Source organism: Archocentrus centrarchus, chromosome 4, assembly GCF_007364275.1.
Source record: "Archocentrus centrarchus isolate MPI-CPG fArcCen1 chromosome 4, fArcCen1, whole genome shotgun sequence".
Classification (NCBI taxonomy): Eukaryota; Metazoa; Chordata; class Actinopteri; order Cichliformes; family Cichlidae; genus Archocentrus; species Archocentrus centrarchus.
In genome coordinates, this window is record NC_044349.1 from 18,863,004 (window position 1) to 18,886,639 (window position 23,636).

Here is a 23,636-nt window from a genome sequence, read left to right on the forward strand (position 1 = left end):
TGAAAGAGAAATTCCTCCACAAGTAGTGAGGTAGTTGTGGCAGGACAGCAATTTAACTGCAAAATGACGGAGGCGTTTGGCAACCTTGGTTTTACATAGGAATAACCAGTTCAGTCGAGTCCCCAATTGCAGAGACTCATCGCAGACATGTTGCGCTCAGCTGCTCAGACTGACTCAGGCTGATTGCAATATGTTGACTGTCTGCATTTATAAATTAGATGGCAACTATTTGCGAGCCTTCACAAATCTGTCAGAGTGATTGTGGTTATTTGGACTACTGTTATTAGGGGACAGGCTGCCTACCACCAGCAGCAATCTTGTCTGCAATTGAAAGCTGGTCACCACAACTACTTGCAGTGGATCACTTAAAGTGAAAACATTTAACGCAATTGCCAAGCAACCACCAATCTTGACCCCTCAGAGCTTGGTGACTTCTTTGTTAGCAAGATCTTTGCTACACGTCAATCTCCACTCCCCTCTTTTCTGTATCTCAACAACATCCACAACAGCTCCTGATGAAGGCCTCTATGGGACAGCTTCACAGGGTTTCTTTAACTTCTAAATAAATAAATGGCCCAAATGAATGCTTCACACTCGTGGCATGAAAAGTTTTAATAGATGAAAAGCATTTGAGTCCACAAGCTCAATAAACTGTACCACACTGACTTCTAAAGTACATTAAATATCCTCTTTGACAGGCTGTGGATTCACTACAAGCTAGTGGTGCTAGTGTTTCACTAATTCAGACATCAAGCACCACCTGTAGAAAAATTCACCTAATCTGTACTTCCTCTTGAAATAATTTATGAAATCCATTAGTGGAGTACAATTAAATTAACTAAATGAACACTTTTTAAAAAAAAAATTATTAATTGTTTGCAGAAAGAACCATGTACAGTTGTGTTACACATTTATAAGAGCGGGAAAGTTCATGCGCCAATAGTTGTACACTGTATTTGCAAAGATCATCCCCGTTTTCTTGGTTAAAAGCTTTTTATTGGTTACAATAATTCATGGCAACATATCAGTATCACCAAGCCACTGTACAAATACAAAAGAAAGGTCTGGTGTGAAAAAAGACTATAAAAATTATTCCATAACAAGTGATTATAATTTCACACAATAGCACTGTAAGAGAATTATCATGGCACCAAGTCCCTGGTCTTTACTGGCTTAAAACATAAAACAATAAATAAAAATCAAACAAAGGAAGTTTCAGAAAGGGCAGTGCATTATTTTGTGACCGTGCGGTGACGGTCATGTGATGCAACTAACTCAAGCGGTGGGGTGTAAGAATACTTTTTTCCCTCCTATGAATGATTTTCAGAAACAACTTTTTCATATTCTGATGAACTTTAATGGCCTTTGCCAAAATACTGCCTGAACACGTGCAGCGGTGACGTTTACACATCTGCTCTTTGAGGTTCAACATTTGCACCGAAGGCGACGGCTCAAAGTGCTGAAATACTACAGCATTCAGTCTAATATGCAAAAAGTTACTACTTCAATAATGAATGCAAGTCAGACTGGGGTTTTGGCACTTGGACTCTAAATGCATCAAATACGGACATTATGTGAAGCTAAGGGAATGAACTGAAAAAAGACTTCAGGTAAATACAACAATAAAAGGTGAAATTAAATGAAGTCAAGCACCTTTTTTTGTTATTTTTTTTACTTAATAGTTTACTGCTCTACTTGCATGAGCGAACGGCACAGGCACATATAAGTATTACTGTTGCTGAAAATCACTGTCAGAACCCCCCCAACACACACACACACACGTTCACACACTCTCTCTCCCTCCCTTTTTTCAGCTGTTAAGGGCCATGGTGTTTTTTTTCCTCACAGCTAAAATTGGCAAATGAAGGTGAAAACATGGTGAGTTTAAAGGAACAGTTCAAATTGTGGGAAAAGTGTTTACTCACCTCCTGGCAGAGAGGATTCACACGCCAGGAGAGATGCCACCCTCGTTACGTCTTACACCGTATTCTGTGACTGCAGGGAGGATGTTAATTTATTCTTTCAAGCAGGTGAAAAAAGGGCAAACTTCGTAACAATATTTATAGGCTACATATTTTTGTTTAGCATTTCAGTCTCAGCACAGTCATAATTCCCCTGTTTAAAAAACCCTGCACTCCATTCTCATTCTTCATTGTGTAACTCCCAGAATAATGAGCTGCATGAATGTGTGATTTGAGGCCTCAGTACTTGTATGTATAAATACCAGTCCATTTAACCTTGAAATTGTTTCTTTTCTTATAGGAATTTGAGAAAAATCTTTTTTCCCCCTCATTAATAAAAGCATATTTTAATAAAGGTAATTTCTGACAAAGGCCATTATGAACTGTGACCTGAAGCAGTATCTAGTTACTGTCAGGCATCACAGCTTTCTTTTACCACCATAGACAGGATAAAAAGATGGCGGTAGCTTCCGAGGCTAAAAAGTGAAGCCCTCACGTGGAAATGCCTTAAACCTGCATTCTTCTTAATGGCCACCAGGGGTGATAGCTGTGGCTGCAAAACGACTTCCTGTCCTATAGAAGTCTATGGGGAAAAGAGCCAAATGGAGCTCTCTAACCTGACCTCTTTAAACACTTTTCTGATGAATTTATGGGCTCAGTTGTGCATTTAGGACATACTAGATAAAAAAATGAAGTCTAATTTGTAAACTTTGGTCATATTATGCAAATGACACCTAATAAGCCCATGAATGTGCAATCTAAAGGTCACACTCACCCCTCTCCTCATCACAAAACAGATTAGGGACATTCCTGTTACTGATTTGCTAGTTGTTAAATGAGAGGACAAAATACTTATTTGACTAGTCTTAAAGGTATAGAACCCTCAGAAAACATTTAAAACTGAGCGTACTTTAAATGGCAGAAGTTAAACACTGCTTAAACAAGTATTTCGTGTGTTAATTTTAGGAGCTGTATAGAAACAGTGAAAACGCTCGTCTCAAGACTTCAAAACGGGACTTCACAAACCAATGATTGCTATGCAGACTGAATATTACTGTTTGCACTTATGCAAAGTAACATCCATGCAACAGTGCCCCCTTAAAGTCACATTTTACAGTAATAATGGGACCTGGCAAACAGCTGAATTTGGACTCCAGCATTTTTTTATTTTTTAACTGATATGTAATGTGTTGACTAGTTTCCATTGTAGCTGTTCTGTTTATCTTCTCATACGACTGCACATCATACAGGAACCACATTTCTCAAAATTTTGTACTGCTTCTTTAAATTCAAGCTGCTGTTCAATCTCTCTGAGGACACATGAACATCTGATGTCCACCGACTTAAATAGAAAAATGAGTCTAATAAGCTCTGTCAGCTCAGTAACACTCTGGGATACAAAAACTCATCATCATCATATGTAAGCAGCCAACCTGTTTGATCATCAGACAACAGATCGGATTTAAAATTGGATGTTCATGTGACTTTTGATTTGATGGAAAAGGAGGAGAAGGCTGGCACTTGAGTAAAGTGAGCTAACATTTTTTTTTCTTTTTGACACACTGACTAGTTTTGAGTTCACAGCTCAAGGTCTGTGGATAACATTAGAGTAAAGTAACACTTAGATGTATACGTTATCCACACACATTATCAAATCATGCCCCTTACCCCAGCCCAACCCTGTGCACACATGCACACACACACACACACACACACACACACACACACACCCCAACGCTGATATGCAATACATACCAAATCCTACACACCTCACAAAGATATTCTCAGGATTAAAAACTAAAACTGTTATTTAACACTCTCTCAAAAAGGACTTCCATAATGCAAAGCCATGTAGAAGCAGCTAAAACAAAGACAGGTCAGCAGAATGACACAGGGGAAAAGAGGGATTTCATAAATACTACAAACTTTACAGTAGTAGTAATATTAGAAAGCAGAGTTGTATAAAAGGGTGTTGCCAAACACTTGTTTTAAGCTGTTGTGGTGTCGCGGTGGTTTTCTGTAAGCATGCTTTTTTTTGTTTTGTTTTTTCTTAGTGTTCACTAGGATCAGAATGTGCTTCTACTGAGAAAAGAAAAAAGTAGCAATCTCTGTTATTGATCAGCCTGTAAAAAGGAAGAGTAGGAGAAAAGATTACGGTAGCTGAAGCTAGTATTACCTCCTATTATGAATGATATCGTAAGGCAGAATGGAGACACAATAGTTCCACATCTCACAGGTGCACCAACCCTCTGTTATCCAGCCCATGTGGGTCAAATGTTTACATCTATAAATAGGCACCTGAGACAGCTGATGGATAGGTCCAACTCACACACATTATATGCGTGTATCTGTGTTTTTAAAGCCTTTTGAGGAGCTGAAAATAATGGAAGATGCATGATAAGAAAATACTTAAAATCAGACCATTTCTACGGGTAAATAAGTCACGTGCTCAATGGTTTACATTTGTACTACAGTTAGTGAGTGCATTTCTAGCTCTCTACTAAGTGTATATCTCTGTCTATCAAGTGTACTTTCCTCAATTGTCATATTTAACAGTTTATAATGTTGCTGTCGAGGAAAACAGTGAAAGTGTTAAACCCTTAAAAAAAAATCTTTTTTTTGGCTTTTTTTTTTTTTTACAGGCTTGTGGTGGCACTGCTGTGACTTTGGAGTGGCTAACATGATTTCAGTTCTGTGGAGTCACTCAAGTCACACCTTGTGAATGACAAAGAATTCAGATTCTTTAAGGAAAACACAAAACTGGCATGTGAGCTCCGACAGTCATCCCTCCATCTTTAGATTTTCTCAGGTCCTCAGAAGCTGCTGATGGAGTCACTAATGTCCTCTGTGGTCCTGACATGAAGCTCCTTTTAAGATCCTCTGACTGCTCTCACTTTCATGCCCACAAGTCTCAGTGCTGTTACAGGGCCACTCGGGGATAAGGTGTCTATTTGCCGCACCGTTCTCTACATCAGTGTCATTTGTAGGGCAGCACGTGATCCTTGTCTAATCTTTCAGGAAAAATGTGTAGATTCTGTAGAAACAGGGAACCAATGACCTCCCCAAACCATTATCAGTCCTATCAACTGCAATTGATTGCATGGAGAGGAAGTTGTCTTCTGATACTGAACATCCATGATTTAAAAACAGAGTCCACAGTAGAGACCAAGGCAGGGCCTCCAATACAATAAAGTTTTCTATCTGAGCCTACAATTCATCAGTTTCTACTTTGGAGTTGAAGCTGGATCCAGACTAGAAGCTTTAAAAAAAAAAAAAAAAGAATAAGTGTTGATTTTGAAGCTCTCTTAAATCACAACCACAGCGGTCAAATAGTCGCCTTCCAAAACAAATGACTGGTGAGGAATGTGGAATGCTCGGGTTTGTATTGTTTTTTTGTTCCTTTCTTTGTAAAGAAAGAAATCACAGCCATCATTCACATGAATGCAACATTTACAGGTACAGGTATATGAATTATACCAACTGTCTGTAACATGACACAGAAATACAGACGGATGAGTTTAGTTTGGGCCAAATTAGATTTTTTTGGTTTAGATATCAGATCCTGTTTTGTTGCTTGATGGGCTTTAACTAAATCGACAGGAAAGATCTGAAAGTTAGGCTGCTTTGTTTTAATTTCAGGATTATGCCACCATGTTGCATTATGTAGTTACATGAGTATGTCCATTAAAAATAAAACAATATTAAAAATTATATTTGTAAAAAAAAAAAAAAAAAAAAAACTCAAGGGCTGGAAATAATCTACAAAAATATATACATACACATTATTTATGCATATATGATGCATACACACACACACACACACACACACACTGCTATACATATATATGTATATACTGTCTTTATATATACGTGTACGTATTAGACACTGATGCCAATCTTGATGTTAGTCATTGTAACAGATACTCTTTATTGCCCTTTGGAAAATAATTTGTGTGAGGGCCAAATCTTCTATTTTTTTTTTTTATCCTTCAGTTTTATCTTTTTTTTTTCTTACTATTTTTACTGGACAACTCTGGTGGGGGGAAAAAAAAATCTAGTCAGTAAGAGATGGTATTTTCTCACAGGTGGGCAGGTCACCAGCAGAGATGAGAACTGGGGGGGTGAGTTAAGAAGAGTTCAGCTGACACAGTGTGCACCCCATCCAGCCCAAAGATGAGTTGAGATATGCCGGGTGGGGTGGCAGGGAGGAAGATGGTGGGCAGCTTTTGAGCACAACAGGCAAAAGGCTCGTTTAATTCCAGATCCGGAGGAAACTGTCCCAGGAGCCGGTGGCCACAGCCATGCCATCGCCTGTCACTCCTAAGCAGCTCACTCTGTTGTCGTGGCCTGCCAACACACCTGGAGGTTGGAAAATAAACCACAGTCACAGGTTGGATTAAAATAATAATAATAATAAAAAATTCTGCATCCCAGAGCCAAAGTCAAGAGCCATCTGAAAATTTCTGGGTGTCAGACAAAACCAGCAACATTTTATAGCTCAAACAACTGACTAAGGAAATGAACCAGCAGAAAAATGAATTAACAAAGTAGTTTGTTGTGTGAATACAAATGTTCAAGTTTTACTGTACTGCAGTCCCCAAAAATTTTTTTCTTCTCTGATTTCATATTAAGGAGCAAATTAGCTTAAGAAATTAATTTTTGCAGATTGATTTAAACTGTTTTCTATTCCCCTTTAAACATTTTTTAACACATTTCAAGACCAGTCAGAGTTTGGTAGTATTTCCCTCTCATCACCCACGTATTCCAATTCAAAATAATAAAACTATTTTAATTTGCCCACAGTCTAACATCTAAAATGCCGTATGTACAGAATCAGTTTTGTGCAACTTTCACTGAAATGCAGTCGAAAAATATTAAATATGAAGATTCAAACTATTATTTGCTGAAAGTGTGGAAAGCCACTCAGATGTTATGATAATTTAAAAAAAAATAATGGACATAATCACAGCATCATAAACACAAACTATTAAAACAAGCAAAATGAAACTTTAAATGAGACAATCTCTGTACATTTGTCACATTAATAGTAGAGAACACACAATCAGACTTCAGGTGTTACTTACCTGCACGCTCGCCTTTCAGAGTGTCCCAGACGTTGCAGTTGAAGTCATCATAGCCGGCTAGGAGCAGGCGTCCACTCTTGGAGAAAGCCACGGAGGTGATGCCACAGATGATGTTGTCGTGGCTGTACATCATCAACTCCTGGTCAGCACGCAGATCGAACAGCCTGCAGGTGGCATCATCTGAGCCCGTGCCAAAGGCATTCCCATTGGGGAAAAACTGTTGGGTGGAGTGGGGGGGAGGGGCATATATAGCAAGCAGAGATAAGTAAACTGTTTTTAAATGATGTTTTTAGGGTTAAGGGTTGTGTCTCTAAGGAAATGTTTTCTATGAAGATGCCTGTTTTTCACAAAGCCATACAGTGAGAGGAAAAGATTATAAAAGACATAAGTAATAATACAAGAAGCATGATGACCAATATACAGCTAGATGATTACTGCACATTAATGTTATCACACACTGACATAACATTGTTCCTCCATAAAAAGCTCCAAGTTTCAGTCTTTGTCAGATTTTCTCTGCTTTCATAAAATTGTTATTGACAGATAAAAACAAGTAAGTTTAACAAGGCTTCACATGATTTTTTTAGTTCAGAAAAAGTTAAAAAAAAATTAATCTGCCTTTTCATCTGACGAAATACTCATTTTAGATCAGATTTCACACTCCTCCCTTAGTGTTCTTCCCGCTGGACAGTCGCTTCAATATTATCCAATTTCTTTATAAAGCAACAGTGACAGCTGTTTGTTTGGAATAAATACAGGATCAGCGCACAATTATCCTAGAAGTCTGCTATTCAGAAAAGCTCATAAAAGTGAAGAAAGCTAAAGACTTTACTTAAGAAAGAGTACAAAACGTGACAAAAGACACATTTACTTCTGTCATTTTAAAACACTGTGACAATCAGTCTGCAGCTATCTATTTTGTCATCCTCTATACTTCTTTCTCCCTGTAGTGCCATTTGTGACCAACTGTCTGGTACTCACGCTGACGGCGTTGATGTCGGACACGTGGCCAGTGAAAGATTGCCTGCACATGCCATCGCGGATGTCCCACAGCTTGGAAGTGGCATCGCAGGCTCCTGACACAAAAGTCTTGTAGTCTGGGCTTAAAGACAAGCTCATCACATCGCCTGTATGGCCAGAAAAAGTTGTGGTTTGCTGGCCTGTCTCTATGTCCCACAATGCACTGCAAGAAGGAAGCAGTGGTTAGGAAAGAACTGGGAAAGTGTTCCTTTGTTCCCCGAGGTATAGCCTTTTGCAATGCAGGAGTTGTATTATTAATAAAAAAAAAAGAAAGAAAATATTAAATCTTCATGAAAACTATTGGCTGCTTCATTAAATTTTCTAATTCACATATAGCCTTGCAATATTATTGCAATTATTGAAGGGCCATATATGACTATATGACAACATGAAAGTAAGAGGATGATAACTGCAAATCAAGTATTTATATTTTGGACAATTTGTAAGAGTATCTTCAGTCTACTGTGAGACATCAACAAAGGCATCACTGGAACATTTCCATCATGAAGAGAACTTAATTGTTTAAGCTACAGTGGTTGTGGTTGCTCACCAGGTGGTGTCTCCAGAGCTGGTAAGTATCTGGTTGTCATCCAAGAAACGGCAGCAGGACAAATAACCTGGAGGTGAACAGAGGTTCCAGATGAGACAAGGAGAGAGTGGATTCCTCATGCAGGAATCCTGTGGTCTGTATTTCTTTCTGAATGAGGGTCACTTGTGGTCTATTTCTGTAAAAGCCCTTGTGGCCCCCCTCAAGGAGGACATGCAGGATCTACCACTATGCAGTTTTATATGTTTTGTGTTGTATGTTGTTTTGTGTTTTTTTAAGCTAGACATGTGCTTACCTGTGTGTCCGGGTAACTCGCGGGTGACGCGCACATTGCCCTCACGGGTCTTCAGGCTGTATATGGAGCAGATGTTGTCTAAACCTCCGCAGGCCACATAGTTCCCAGAAGGGGCATAGGCGCATGTCATCACCCAGGAAGAGCGCAGAGGGATGGCGTGCATCTGAGTACAAGGAAAATAATTTCTTTATTAAATACAATAAAAGGACTTAATGTGGAGCTTGAGGTTGAGTGTGGTTAAAGGCTTTGAGTTAGAGTTAAATTAATGGGAATTACATCAAAAATGCCGTGTGGTGATTCTTTATTTATAGGAAATTAAAGAATGTATTCGTCTTTGGGTTATGTTGTTATGTTGTTCACTTTTTCAACAAGTTCACATATGTCAAAAGTGGAGCGTCTGAAATCTGGATGGGAGCAGCACAATATTACTATACACTGGGTTGGATTTTAATGTAGTTGTGTTTGTCAATATTACAAAATCACAACAAAAATAATCCCACCTTATTTGTTGTGTAACTGTCCCAGATGATTAGCTTCCCATCTTGTGATGCACTGACAAGTAACCTAAAAAACAAGGTGAGAAGAGCAGCATGACTCCAGGCTCATGGTGAAAAACCCACATAATCTGAGCTACATGCACCTGCTTCATTAAAAGCAATGAGAGCCAGCCACCTTACAAATTTCTGTGCTACACTGTCAGCCTGAATGATTACAAAGTGCTTGGTTCTAAAGCATTCAGCGTGAGATCCATATTTCTCTCTTCTGGTACCCATTTCCTTTCACTTTTTTTTCCTTCTCCTGTTGGAAGCCTCCTCATCCTGTGAAGCCACTTATAATGTCCCACTCAATGGAATATTCATTACCCCAGTTACATAAAAGTCTACTGTCGGGTGGGAGGTGGACGCCTGATGGGTTGGGAAAGCACTAGACAGAGGCAGAGGTGGAGCAGCAAAATGTAACGGCAGCAAAAATAGTACAGAGAAAAGTGGAGTTAGAGACGGGGACGATAGGGTGAGATCTACAGATGGTGAAGATGCAGAAACAGCTGGAACCCCTCCCTCCTATCCTGACTGGGTGTTTCCATCTCTCCAGGGACAGGAAGTAGCTTGATGATGCTGCGGTACAATCAAGAGGAGAGCCATCACGCTCAAATGTCAGCAGCTGTATACAAAACAAACATCAACCACCTGCAGGGTCATCCAGAGGGTGCTAGGCACACCCAGACACACATTCACACCTACACACAAACAGCTAAGAGAACAGTCAAAATTGTACAACAGCTAGAGTTATTATTAGTAAATAACCTTCTATTAAAGCAAAGGTTTTGATGGTGTGAATAGAAAACCTATATGGTTTTCACATTTACAAATTTTAACTGCAAAAATCAGAGACACTTATTAATCTTTATCTTATCTTCCAGTTTATTGCCTATAGATTAGTGATCTGCATGCATATTAATGGTGAAATAAAATCTTAACTGCTTACTATCTGTGCTCTGTCTCGGTGCTCATAATTGCAGCAAACTGTTAAAAAGGCCGTTTGTAAGTCTGAATTCATCGACGACTCTGTGCACGTAGCAACATCTGGAGTCGAATTTTTAGGAAAATTTCCTCATTGCTTCATTTTGAATTACAAATTGACCCCCCCCCCCCCCAAGTTTTAGGAACTTACAAACTGCATCTTTAAGGAGATATTAAATAAGCTGTGGTAGCTATGTGTCTTTGTGCATGGCGAATATTACTGTGCTCATAGTGAGGGCATAAACGGTGCTCGCACTCATTCTATTTATGGTGATATTAGTCATATTAATAGAATAGCAGTAATAACATGAATAGCAGTAGTGATAGTTTAGCCCCACACCTGGGACTGTCGTCGCTGCCCCAGTGCATTGCATTGGGAGACAGACACAAAGAAAGAGAGTGACACACACATATTACACACAAAAGATAAAAAGTTTTAACACCAAAGAATAAAAGATGTTGTGAACCTCATGTCTGTAAATTAATTTTTGCTATGTTGCATACTGTTGCCTTGATATTTTAATCCACTTGTGTCAGTCTACTAAAAACTAATAACCACTAATAATATAATAAATGTAAGCATCTTCTGACAGAGCAGTTAAGCCAGGCAGTGGCTAAGGAGTTTATGGTTATGACTGTTTTCTGAAGGTGTGCTCATGTTTGACTAAGAAAAAAAAAAAAAAAGCAGACCATCATCCATCAGTGGCACCTCACTGCCCCCCCCCAGCAGACCGCATGTATTACTGACCAACCAGAATTCAAATTCAATTCAACCACCAGAAAATGCCACCACACAACCAGCTGAAGATAAACATCAACAAGTAAGTAAGATTGCATTAAATAGTCATGCAAAACAGGGTTTCAGTGTATAAAACGACAGCATTCACTTCTTTGGAACCTCCAAAGATTAAAGTTGTGCTTTATCAAATTACAAATTACAAAAACAAAATTAAAAGTAAATAAATACCCAATTAAATGGCAGGACAAGAAAAGAAAGCAGATGAAAAACTCCTCACGGAAACAAAAAAGTTCACTTCACGTCCTGGTTGAAGTTAATACTGACATCTGTATAATAAGTACACTACCTGGAGTCACTCCCCCAGTGCATTGCATAGATCTTGGCCAGGTGGCCCCTGAGAGTGCGTCGCGTCCGCATCTGTATCCGGCCCACTGAGTCCAGACCAGCTGTGATCTGCCAAAACACAGGAAGAAGTGTCAGTGGTTACACTAGATGGCTTGCACACACTTATCAAGGGACACTAGCAGCGGCTGCGAAAACAGGCCATCATCACTCAACAAGGCACAGGGATGTTTACTAGTAAAGCATATACTGCAGCATGTCTGTGGAATATTTATGTGGATTCAATGACAACGGGTAAATACTGACACTCTGAGATCCAGTGCTTTTATACTGATTTACAGTGAGATAATTGATAACATTTGTACAATTTTTCATACATTATTTACAAGTAAAAGTGGCTATAAATCATTCCAATGAAGCAGAATGATAAATGTATCAAAGCTTAACTCATTTATAGACATTTCTAATTGGCTCTGTGACATTGTACTAAAAAGACTAAACTTAGTTCTCATGCAAATATATTTGTGTGACTGTACAAGAACATGTGAAGAGAAAGTGCCTTACCTGTGACAGAGTCGAGTCGCTGCAGGCTTTTCTGGCATCCTGCAACAAAACAGACAAAATTCAGCTGATAGCAAACGTAATGCCATAAAATGAAATTAGAAAAAATAAAATATTAAAAATAAATAAATAAATGAAGAACAAATACCAATCACAGAAATTGAATTTCTCTGTGGTCAAATAGCAATCACACAAGCAGTAACTGATATTTATGGATCAATTCACAGAATGGAAGTGGATGTCTGACAAAAGTTACATGCGTCACTGTCTAATCTGAAATTGCATGAGTCACAGCATGCAGTGAACAGACAGAGGCACACATGTGATGTACACACACACAAACAACAACATAAACAAACAAGCACAAACAACATATTGCCTTACCCGGATCTGATTGCGTAGTTGCTCGGCTTCCTGCCGCAACTGTTCCAGCTCGCTCATTGTTTCCCTGATGTGCTCAGGCCACTCCAAACACTGACTAGGCTGGGAAAGCGCGTGCACTCACACACGCATGCACACACACACACATACACACTCACCCACTCACCTGTGCGCACACACACACACACACACACACACACACACACACACCCACACACACACACACACACTCACACACACACTTTACCAGCTGACACCTGCAAAAAAGAGAGACAGAAATACTTTAAGTTCAACAGAGAGCAAAGGATGGGAAACACTTGCAGACAAACATAGGTATCCTGTTTGGGTTCCACCCATAGAAGACGGTGCTGCAAAAGGTGGGGAAGGGTGGGGCTGGGTGGCAGCTTGGAGGGTGGTCTGGCTCTTCAAACACACTCAGTCTGGTTCAAAAGGCCATCTGAGCCAGGCTCTGACCTTTACTCACTCAATCAGCCTTTTGTGCTGCTGCATTGCACTGGCTGCTCCGCCCGCTATCTGTATTTTTGTGTTGAATGTGATTCTGTTGTGTACTGTGGGCAGATCTGGATTGTGTATTTGACAACATATGCAAGTGAAAAAAATAAATAAATAAAAACATATTTATCAGTGAGGGTGTGAGCATTTATCTGAACCTGTGTCTGGGTTAAGCATGTCATCCCTTTGTACATACATGCTTACAAACATGCATGCACACAAACATGTGTATACACACGCCAACTGCCACTTCCTTTACCCTGGGGAGTCTGAATGTGGGTCACAGAGCACTTACACACTCTTCAGAAATGTTTGTCTAGTAACCCCCACCCCTCCCACATACTTACACCCCCACCCCCCAATTTTCCATGCTGTTTTACAGTCTGCTGTCCAGAAGTCAAACTCACCGCGATTAAATTTTCAGTTCCATTTTCTATAATTCAACAATTAGACCAAGTTCAGCCTTTCCTCTCCACAGGAAATTGCACTGATGTAAAGAGGAGGATGTTTGTGTTTCATCTTCATTTTTACAGATGCTTTAAGACTATAATCTGACTTGAGGTATTTAATGAGCATAATCATGAAAAAAAGCAAAAGTAAACAACTTAAGATAAGATGTTTATACAGCTCAGATTACTTTTTTTAAAAAGACATTTATCTAGATGGAAAGTTACGGTTTAGATTCCCTCTTGAGTTAGTTTTGGCCACTGTGCTTCCACTCCACTGACACAAGAGAGACCTCGACTACTCATCGTGGCCTTGACTCAGCCATAGATGTCTTTGACAGTAACGAGACACTGCAATGCTCTCAGCTGTCCAGGTGTGACGTCACTCTCTTCTCCAGCTGACGCAACCCCCTTGAAGATAGGTTCTCAGTGTCAGCTTTCCTGTGATTGCTAACATGCTATCACAGCTATGGATCCATTATGCTGAACATCTCTGCCACGTCACCCTGAACAACTTGTGGATGACCAAAACACCCAATATGACCTTCTCCACTTGGTTATGGGGGAAGAAATGTGAAAAAAAATTGAGGTTCATAATGCTGACAAATATTCTCTTAGGATTTCCAACAGGAATAAAACTGAAAGCTCTGATTTCAGAAGAATCATAGCACTAATTTATGGGTGTGCCACATGAACAGACTTGTTCATATTCCGATACTAATTATTACTAATTTAGCCAAAAGAAACTGTCATAAAGATAAAAGGTCCCTTCAAAAGGCCCATAGTTTACATATAACTAACAGTTGTGAAACCTCAACAGTTTGTGTACTTTGAGTCATGCATGCAACCAGCTAGCTGGGCCAACAAAGGCCCAGAGCATGGCACAAGATCAGGGGCGACAAAAGCGGAGCTGTGTGCTGGAGCTGCCCATTGTTTAGTATGTGGTGCCAGTATAGATAGGTCTGCTTGGCACCACCAGATCTGGGCCTCTGCAACAGGCCATGGGAGGCCATAATTGCTACTTTTCTGCCCTACTGACAACATCCAGCCACCCGACCCTCCATGTATTCATTCATCCTGTTCTGACTAGTGCTCCCAGTGGCCAGCAGGAGTACATTTGCTGGTGACCAGCTAGTGTACTATGGGTGTCACCCAGGGAGCTTTCGTCAGGTAAATGTGTTAACCACTCCTCCACTGAGTCTATTTCTTAAAAGAAAAATACAAAAATAATCTCAGGCATTTAGCAAATAACAGACACAAATGCATTCTTCCACTTGTTTGAATATAAAGATCACTAGGTAGTAAAAAGAGCAGCAAAGAAAAGCTTAATCTTTCCATGGTTATACTGCGTGCTATTTAGCTATAGAACCATAGTGACTAATAATTACTGATCATTTATGTATCAACTTACCATCAACAGCAGCTATCAAATGTAATTAATAATGACTTAAGTACTCATCAGTTTACAAAATGTTTCATAAACGATAAAATCAACAGGACAAAGGAAATTTTAACTACAAGAAAATCTATTTTAAAAATAACTAAAAGCTAAAATATATAACATGTCATTTAGATTTGTGCCTTTGGCTGAATAATAATTAAACACACCCACGCACACATCCAGACACACAGACATAGCTTTTAGCTTCTTTGAATGTGAATTCATAGCTTAATTTAAGTATGGGTAGGTTGGCAATCACCAACATCTTACTGGCTGCTGTTGACACTTTTATAAGTTGATCAGCGTTTATAACCTGTGTGTGTGTTTGTCATGAGTGAGTAACACAAACTTAGCCTATTCAAACCTTAATTTTCAAACTGTATCGACAAAGTAAGACACACAGAGAGCTTTTCCTTAACTTATCCACAGTAAAGTAACATTGCTTGTTCACTACACTATACATGCGTGACAGGAGATACTGCAGGTTCAGTGTTTGTTCCCGCTGACTCACAGATAGTTCATGTACAGGCAGAACTACACCACAGGACACCATGGGAACTCCAGAAGCACTTGCAGTGGCATAAGTTGGTTAACAGAGCAGCAGCTTTAAATTAAAAATTAAAATTAAATGAGCAGGAAGTTTACCAGCATTATGAACAGCCAGGTGTGGACAAAGTCTGGCCTGCTGTGCAAGCTTTATACCAGTGCTTATTATCACTACTGCAATCTTATTCTATACCTCTATACAGCACAAATGCTCTTATTTTCAATAAAAAATGAGGCCTTTGAATATTTACACCTTCACATATTTTACTTGCTTGTGATAAAATTGTAATTACTTGAAATAAATCAGTGCTCTAAACCAACTTTTCAGAAAGGAGGTGATGATTTTTGTCTTTTTCCCTGTCTTGTCTGCTATGACCACTATCACATACTCCTTATCAAGACTATGCATTTTTACATTCTTTCAATAACTACTCCCATAAGATGCCACAGGTGCTTGGTTATTTGTTAGATCTCAACTCTTAAAGAAAGAAAGAAAACCAAAACAAAGCAAAAAACAAAACAAAACGTAATTTTTAGGGCCTGCAATGAATGTACCCCTAGTGAAACTGAGCAGGAAGCTAAGGTTTAGCGTGGGAAGGTGAAAACGCAATGAAAATGCAGCAGGGCAACTGCACCAGGTGTGAACTTGTTCAGGTGAACTACATACTATTTCAGACATGTGGAGAATGAAGAAAATCCCTGACAAGATTCCAGTAAGGTAAAAGGCCACATGCATTTCTTCATGCCAGCAGTTAGGTGTGCCAATAACTAGAGCACATAAGAAACTGCACAGGAAACATTATTTCCACGTTTGTTCTAAAGTGCGGCACTGATGAAGTAGGGTAATGCTTAAATGCAATTCCCCAAAGCATACATTTCAACGTTTAGACTGCTTTCTGGGTTAAAGCAATGGCCCAAAACCCAAGTCTATTCAGTTTATAGTAGTATAGGACATAAACCTTGGTGAAACAACGAGTAGCTGACATTTTACCCGTATTATAGTTACTTATAGGATTCATCCTTCCGATCACCTTATCGACTAATCATCTAACTGGTTTAGCTTTCCCTGGGTTTTAAGAGCTGCATTACAGTTTAACACTTTACATACTTTACTTGCCGCCTGCAGCAAACAGGAAGCCGTTAAATATACTGCACGACGATTAAAACGAAAATCAATATGTATTAAATCTTTATAAATGTCTAAAAAGATTGAATGTATTTCTGATACATGCAACAAATAGCAGGAGCCGCACGGCGCGGCACCAGTTGATGCTCAGAGGAAGGCGGGCTGTCATGTATATTTAATAGAAAAGGAAAAGAAAGATCTACGCAGGGTATCGTGCAACCACTTATGAGAAAACCAGATGTATGAAATGGAAAGATATAAACTGGTGTCTACTAGTGAAGGGTTTTGCCCCTGCAGTTCCGCCTGAGAGTCATTTGACAGTGTGTAAAAGGCCGCGTTTGGAAAGCAGTGAAATTTAAGCAATGGAAAGCTTTGCTTAGAGAAAGAAAACAGCTTTGAGGAAATAGTAGCAGTTATTTCAACAGCTTAAACCGCTGCTTGGAGTGGCCGAGCTAACTAACGGGCGTTTTTGCATATCACCCGAGCTCAATGTAAAACAAAACAAAACCGCCCCGACCAAAGCAGGAAATAGCCTAAAAAGCCACCAAAATATCAAGACTGAGTGCACGTCCTTACCTGAAACAGGCGTTTTGGCTCTGTCGGTCCTTCAATCCGAGTCACACCGATCCGTTTTCACACGACAACCATCGCCACAGCTGTGAGAGATTCGCAAAAGGAGCAGTGTTAATTTTAAGCCAATTTTAATCTGTTTAAATGACCACCAGCGATCGCGACTCGTGTCGGATTTGACTAAAATTTTCACCAAGCAGGCTAATCACCACACCCATGAAAGTGGGAACATAGCAACAGCCTACGCTGAGGGGTGCGGCGCTGGGTGATACATTGATATTCCTGCTTCCTAGTTAATACAACAATTTATAGTGTAACAAGGCCGTAGCAAATTAGTTATAATTACGTCACTAATCTCAAATAATCATTGATAACATTTTCATTAGCTTTGGAAATATCTATAATGGGTTGGGCACCCTACGGGTGAAATGGTAGCGTCTGTCAGCCCCCTCTACAAAAAGGAACCGAATGGGATACAGGAAACAAATATTAGACCCATAAAGCCAGTCATTGTAGTGATTCAAATGAACGTCATCTCAGGTTTGCGAAGTCAAACTTCGCCCTTTTATTCATTCGAATACAAACACAGTTAATAATCCCGTCGAGCCATGGAACTGCAGTATAAGTAAAGGGTGAGGAGAGTGCAGTGTTCTAAGAACTTAATGAACAGCAACAGTTGTGACCATTAAGACCACTGATAGCTGAAACTTTAAGGTACTTGGCGAAAAGTTAAGATTGCTTTAAGATGAGGAGCCTATATGTCTGCTGTAGAGCTTTAGAGGTTTCTGCTGTTCTGGTGTATCTCTGAATGGCCAGTTTGGGCACTGTGAAATTCATTTCTCCGCCCAAAAAATAACTAATTAATCAAAATCGAAAATGACTCTTAAGTGCAGCTCTAAAATGCATAGAACTGTAACAAAAAAAAAAAATAATAATAATAATAATGAGTGGATACAGTCCATCATTTATGTACATTTCTTTGTACAAAAGTAGCAAAAAATATTTTTCTAGTCGAGTGAGTATCTTTGGGTTTTGGACAATTTAATTGATTATGTTGCCTTTCTATTCAGACAAATCTAATCAGTCGGTTTGTATTATAAATCTGTCCAAAACAAACTGAAATCCCTCAGGAGGCAGCTGTGCCAAGTCTCACCCTGGCACACCGCAGTTGGCCTGCAGTGGGCTCATTGAGAACGATCTCTCTCCATTAGGACAGGATGAATTTTTAATGGGGCCAATGAAAGGGAGCAGTGGGATAGGCTTTTCCATATCTCTGCACGAGCCATAATCAATGGAAGGGAGATGAAAGTTTTCCAGTGCTTGGTTTCCTTTCGGAGTTGCATGGGGGCAGATTAAGTCTAATTTAATTCATAGACACAGCAGTAGTTTAGGTGTGTCACCCCCCCACCCCACCCCACCCCACACAACACACACAACACACACACACCACATTCTGAGGATTAGGATTAACATAATAGCAGAGACATATGCTGTCATTGGTTTTTCATTAGTGACGATGGGATTACATTTTCTTTATTTTACAATGATAATTAGTGCAACCTGGGAACAGGATATTATTAAAAGATAATCCATTATAAATACAGTATGTTTTATTCATATTCATACATTACAAACACAGATTCTACTGCATATAACTATTTTAAACAGAATTAGCTAAGTTAGATGAAAACCTGCCTAAACCTTAATCATAATGTGCCCATGCGTCACAGACAACGCGTTTTGTTGGCTATAATAAGATAATCAGGACATTTAAGTGGTTTTAGTATTACTGTTTCATGTATAGCATGCTGGTAAAGATGTCCTAACAAGTTTAAGCCAGCCAGTTTCACAGATGACATAATACTTGATCATCAGCATTTTGTCAGATCATGTCTGAAGTTACGCAAAAATAGGCTACTAATTGCACAAGGTACATGTAAATCACGCAGCTGGAACATTACTACATTTCAGCTGTAGTCATACACTACATTAATCAACATTAAGTTTTATATATATAATATATATATATATAGAGATAGATATATATATATATATATATATATATATATATATATATATATATATATATATATTGTGTGTGTGTGTGGATTGTACAGGGAAGATAACTACAAGTCAGCTCATGTGCTCTCTGCCTGTAGTGAGCAAAAGACTGAATTCATTAGCCAGCTGAGAATCGCAGTCAGTATGTCCAAAAGCACATCCTAGGCCAATCAGTTCCTTTGGTCCATTGCTGGCAACCACAAAAAAAAAAAAAAAAAAAAGGGGGGGGGGGGGGGGGCAAATTGACACTGTAAAATAGAACATCAATAGCCTGGTGTGTGAAAAACAGAAAGACACACATGTTGCTGTGGCTATAAATAGTGTCCTGCAGCCTGGAACAGGTATTGTGCATAGTAACTTTGTCCTATTGTTGTAAATTTTGCATTGAGTCAAATTTAACATGGGTATAGTGCTCTAGCAACAGAGCTCATTGCCTAACAGTCATGCAGATGAATAACATAATTTGAATGTTATGGTGGTTTTATGGCGTAGAGCTGATGTACCCCTTTACTGCTGACTAAAACTCATCCCAAAACTATCAACAAGTTGGCGTAGTTTTCATTCTCCTGTTTTTTTTTGTCAGCTGATAATTTGCATGGATGCAACATTCCCAACAGGATGTAGTAATGAATTTCTGTGTTTACTGAAATCCCAAACCAAAAGGAGGGTTTAGGGTTTTGTTGTCAACGACTGAACAGATCATAAATTTATGGACATATTGTTCAGGGGCATTACAATGAGCTTTTTTTCATTTTACATCACCTTTAAAATGTCCCATTGTTAAACTGGATAGTGTGTGTGTGTGTGTGTGTGTGTGTCTTTTATAGAATAAGGCAAACTGTGCTCAAAAAAATAGATGTATCATATCCAATTCACTTTCACATGGGTGATCCAATCGAGTGGCGATAATGGGCCATCAATCTGAAACAGCTTCTAAATGCATATTTTTTATTATTATGATTTTTAAAATTTTTTTTTATTGATCTCCAAGTTCCAATTTTAGGCCACATGCCGTGACACCCCCATGTAATACTTTCAGTGTATCAAAGGCAATTAAATGTGTAGCAACAGCAGAACCTTAAAGGCTTTATCGGGGCGTCTTATCCACCAGACATCTCCCGGGGAGGCAGGCCGTTGCCACGGTAACCCTCACAAATGGCAACTGACGTCAAGAAGGTAGGAGAAATACCAGGGAGAGCCAGAGCTGCTATGCATAATGGATTATTGAAAAAAGGGCCCACTTGAACAGTGAAAAGTGACTTAAAATATGCGTGCCTTGCTGAGCTCACCAGTTCTGTCCCACTGTCTGTGATGAGGAAAGTAGATGTTGGCAGATTGGGTTTTACTTGTAGACTGCCACGGCTTAGCCCTGATTGGCCCTTTTAGAAATGATCTATTTTTGTAAAACATTGCTGGAGAACCATCTCTGAATTTGAACATATAATGGTCTCTATCCTATACTGGGACTTCTGCATCATTTACAGTACTTGTAAAAGTCACGAGCTACTCCTCATTTCTTTATATTTTGCTTCTAAGGAGCCAGACTTTCTTGGAATTTTTTTTTTTTTTTTAACGTGGCCTTGAGCAGTAGTTGTCATGGCTTTCTGAAGGGCTTTCAAAGTTTTTCTTTGGACATTGGCCCCTTTTTCACTAATTTTCAGTCTGGTCCTTGTGCCTGTCTGCATAGGAATGTTTTTTGTTTGTTAATCCACTAACCTATGAATCATTTAAGCATAAAAAACACCTGAAAAGGTATGAACCAGTGTTGTGTCTACACATAACAGACAACTTAGCAAAAAACTATTTTAAATTGTATCATTAGGCCCTTTGTTGCTCACAGCCCGCCAAGTTGAATATAGTTGAATATATGAAAAATGTCAAAGATCACACAGTTTGCAAACATAAAAGGAATTTTTGCACCATCAAAATGATTACCAAAGAGCTCTTAGCCAAAAACCCGGCATATCTTGACACGGTGTGCTATTAAAACATTTGAAGAAACTGAACAAGTGGAGGACAAAAGAAGAAGTGGCAAGTATCTGAAAGTCATAAATAGGAAAAAAATCCAGCTAAGACTTGGCACAGGACCTGAGACCTGAGAGATGCATCTGTCCCTTCAGCTGACCCATCTACTGTTCACTGAAGCTTCATCAGAAATGGTCTCAATGTAAAGGTGGCTGTCAACAAGCCATTCTTAAGGAAGGGAAACAGGGAGAAAAGGCTGAGGTATACCAAACCGCACAAGAACTGGACTGGAACTGAGTGGTAACAGGTCTTCTTTAGTAATGAAAATTTGAAAATTTTGGTTCAAATGGTTGCAAATATTTATGAAGGAGGCCAGGAAAGAGGTATAACCTTGGATGCCTACAGCTCTGTCATGGTTTGGGCTTGAGTTGCAGTCAGTGGTGTTGGAGTCATAACTGATGGAATTATGAACACAGAAAAGTACAGTCAGATTTTGATTCACCATGCAATACCATCAGGAAAGCATCTGGTTAACAGCTTCCCTTTTCAGCGTGACAATGATCCCAAACACACTGCTAACATGTGCTGCTCAATATGTGCTAAAAAAAACAACAACTTCTTTTTTTGATCTACTGAAATTATGCATGACCAAAGCGAGATCCATCCCATCAGCATTCCCAGTGGATCCATTGTAAGTCACGCAACAAGGATGCGCAGTGACATTCGTGCACAGGTTGTCAGAAGTGATCACTTGAGATTATGTTAAAGTGCAACTATGAACGGTTTACTCTGTACATGTGTTAGGTTCTTGTCTAATCTCAGTGCTATTCTTGGGCCATGAGAGACTGTCACAGCAGCAGCTTGGTGAAGAACCCTCATTGTTTCTGTGATAATGCCTCGCACGTCGTGTTGGGAGTCACACTATCCATGAGCAGAGCGCCGACTGTGAAGGCAAGGCTCAGGCCAGTCACTGTTGCTAACCAAATTGATAAAGCAAAACAGAAATATATACATGTAATACAGAAGTGACACAGTGGATATGTGGAACACCATTATTATGACATCAGTACAACTTTTTCAAATAGAATAAAATTTAAGTGAAATTTTTACCCACAAAGCTTTAGCTGACAAGTTCACATAACATTCAATTAGAAGAAGAAATATTTGGAATAAGCAGTTTGATTATATGATGCAAGAAAATTTTTTTTTATCATGTTAATATTCAAGTTAAAATAATATAAATGGAACTAATATCCAAAAAGACCCTCTATTTGGTGAAAATCAACCTTTTTTTTTTAAATGCAACGTCTGTATTGTGGGTTTGAAAATCAGTTCCAGATTTACTAGCGCCGTCAATTAAGTTAAGGAAGAGCAACCCTGAATCTTTTGATTCAGGGAGAAGCTGCAGAGGAAATGTGCAAACAGAAGAAGTGAGAGTGTTTCAGTCCAGGGGAATCCCACACACTTCTGTAAATCAGGGGTGCAATAAGCAACACAAAGCATGTTTCCAAAGAAGTTGATCACACATCAGCAAGTGGGGGTGGGGGGTGGTGGGTAGGAAGTGAGGAACAACCCTGGTGTGCTAATGCCACCCTTTTCAGATGCCCCCATCACAGCTTCAGCCCTATGACACCAGATGATCATTAATTTATTACCATGAGTGCATCATTTTTTTTTTTTTTTGACTTGACATTTTGGTGCGCCACAGGTTTTGAACCCAAGATAAGACCTACACTTCACCTCCTCACTGCCTGAAAACCAAACACAACTTTATACCTTGTAAAAACATTGATTTAAAAACCTCATCAAACACCACAGTCACCAGTGTTTCCTCTATTGCACTGCAATTATAACTAAAATGTGTTAAGTTACCAAAAAAAAAAAAAAAAAAAAAAAAAAGCTCAGTAAGGTTTATATAGTGCAGACTTTGGCCCCAGAAATGTAGTTTTTCTAATATATAAAATTCTAAACAGTAGAAATAGAATAGAAATGTTCTTTCTACTTAAAAGTATAGCCATTTCATATTTACCCTGACCAATATAGAGTTTAGTGTGCCATTACATCATTACTGTGCACCAAAAACTCTATATAAAAAAAAAAAAAAGAATGAAAGATTTTCTACCTTTTTCCAGTGTAGATGAGGAGAGGAAGTGGGTGCAGAATGCAGAAAGCATACGTCCTAAATGGCATGGATTATGAGCTGCACAGAGCGCTGTGGTTCAGTCTTCCTTTCAGCAGTGAGTGTAGATGCTGCTAGGAGGAGCAGTAAATGGAGAGGAAGGCTGAGCTGGAGTATGAGGTAGAGAGCTGCTGAGTGGGAGGATGAGGATATGGGGGGCTCAGAGGATGGCCGATGGAGTGGTGTTTCTATTAAAGGGACAGAGTTGATTTATAGTAAAAGAAGTTAAAGAAATAGAAATTAAAGAATAGAAAAAGCAATTACTTTTACAATTCATTTTGCTTCCCAAAAAATTTCTTGAAGTTGCTTTGACAAGTGTCCGCAGCTGTCTTTTATAAA

General features: G+C 39.2%; 1 protein-coding gene across 1 annotated transcript; it reads right to left on the reverse strand.

The window, feature by feature from the left end:
- Positions 1-4,585: 4,585 nt before the first annotated feature.
- Positions 4,586-17,313, reverse strand: LOC115778611 (guanine nucleotide-binding protein subunit beta-4). Its single transcript, XM_030726752.1, has 10 exons — positions 17,099-17,313; positions 12,454-12,707; positions 12,073-12,111; positions 11,513-11,619; positions 9,408-9,471; positions 8,908-9,070; positions 8,616-8,682; positions 8,027-8,228; positions 7,046-7,262; positions 4,586-6,320 (listed from the first exon to the last, which is right to left on the reverse strand). Exons 2-10 carry the CDS (start codon positions 12,508-12,510, stop codon positions 6,214-6,216), a joined length of 1,023 nt encoding a protein of 340 aa, XP_030582612.1. The 5' UTR covers positions 12,511-12,707; positions 17,099-17,313; the 3' UTR covers positions 4,586-6,213.
- Between the last annotated feature and the right edge of the window lie 6,323 nt (positions 17,314-23,636).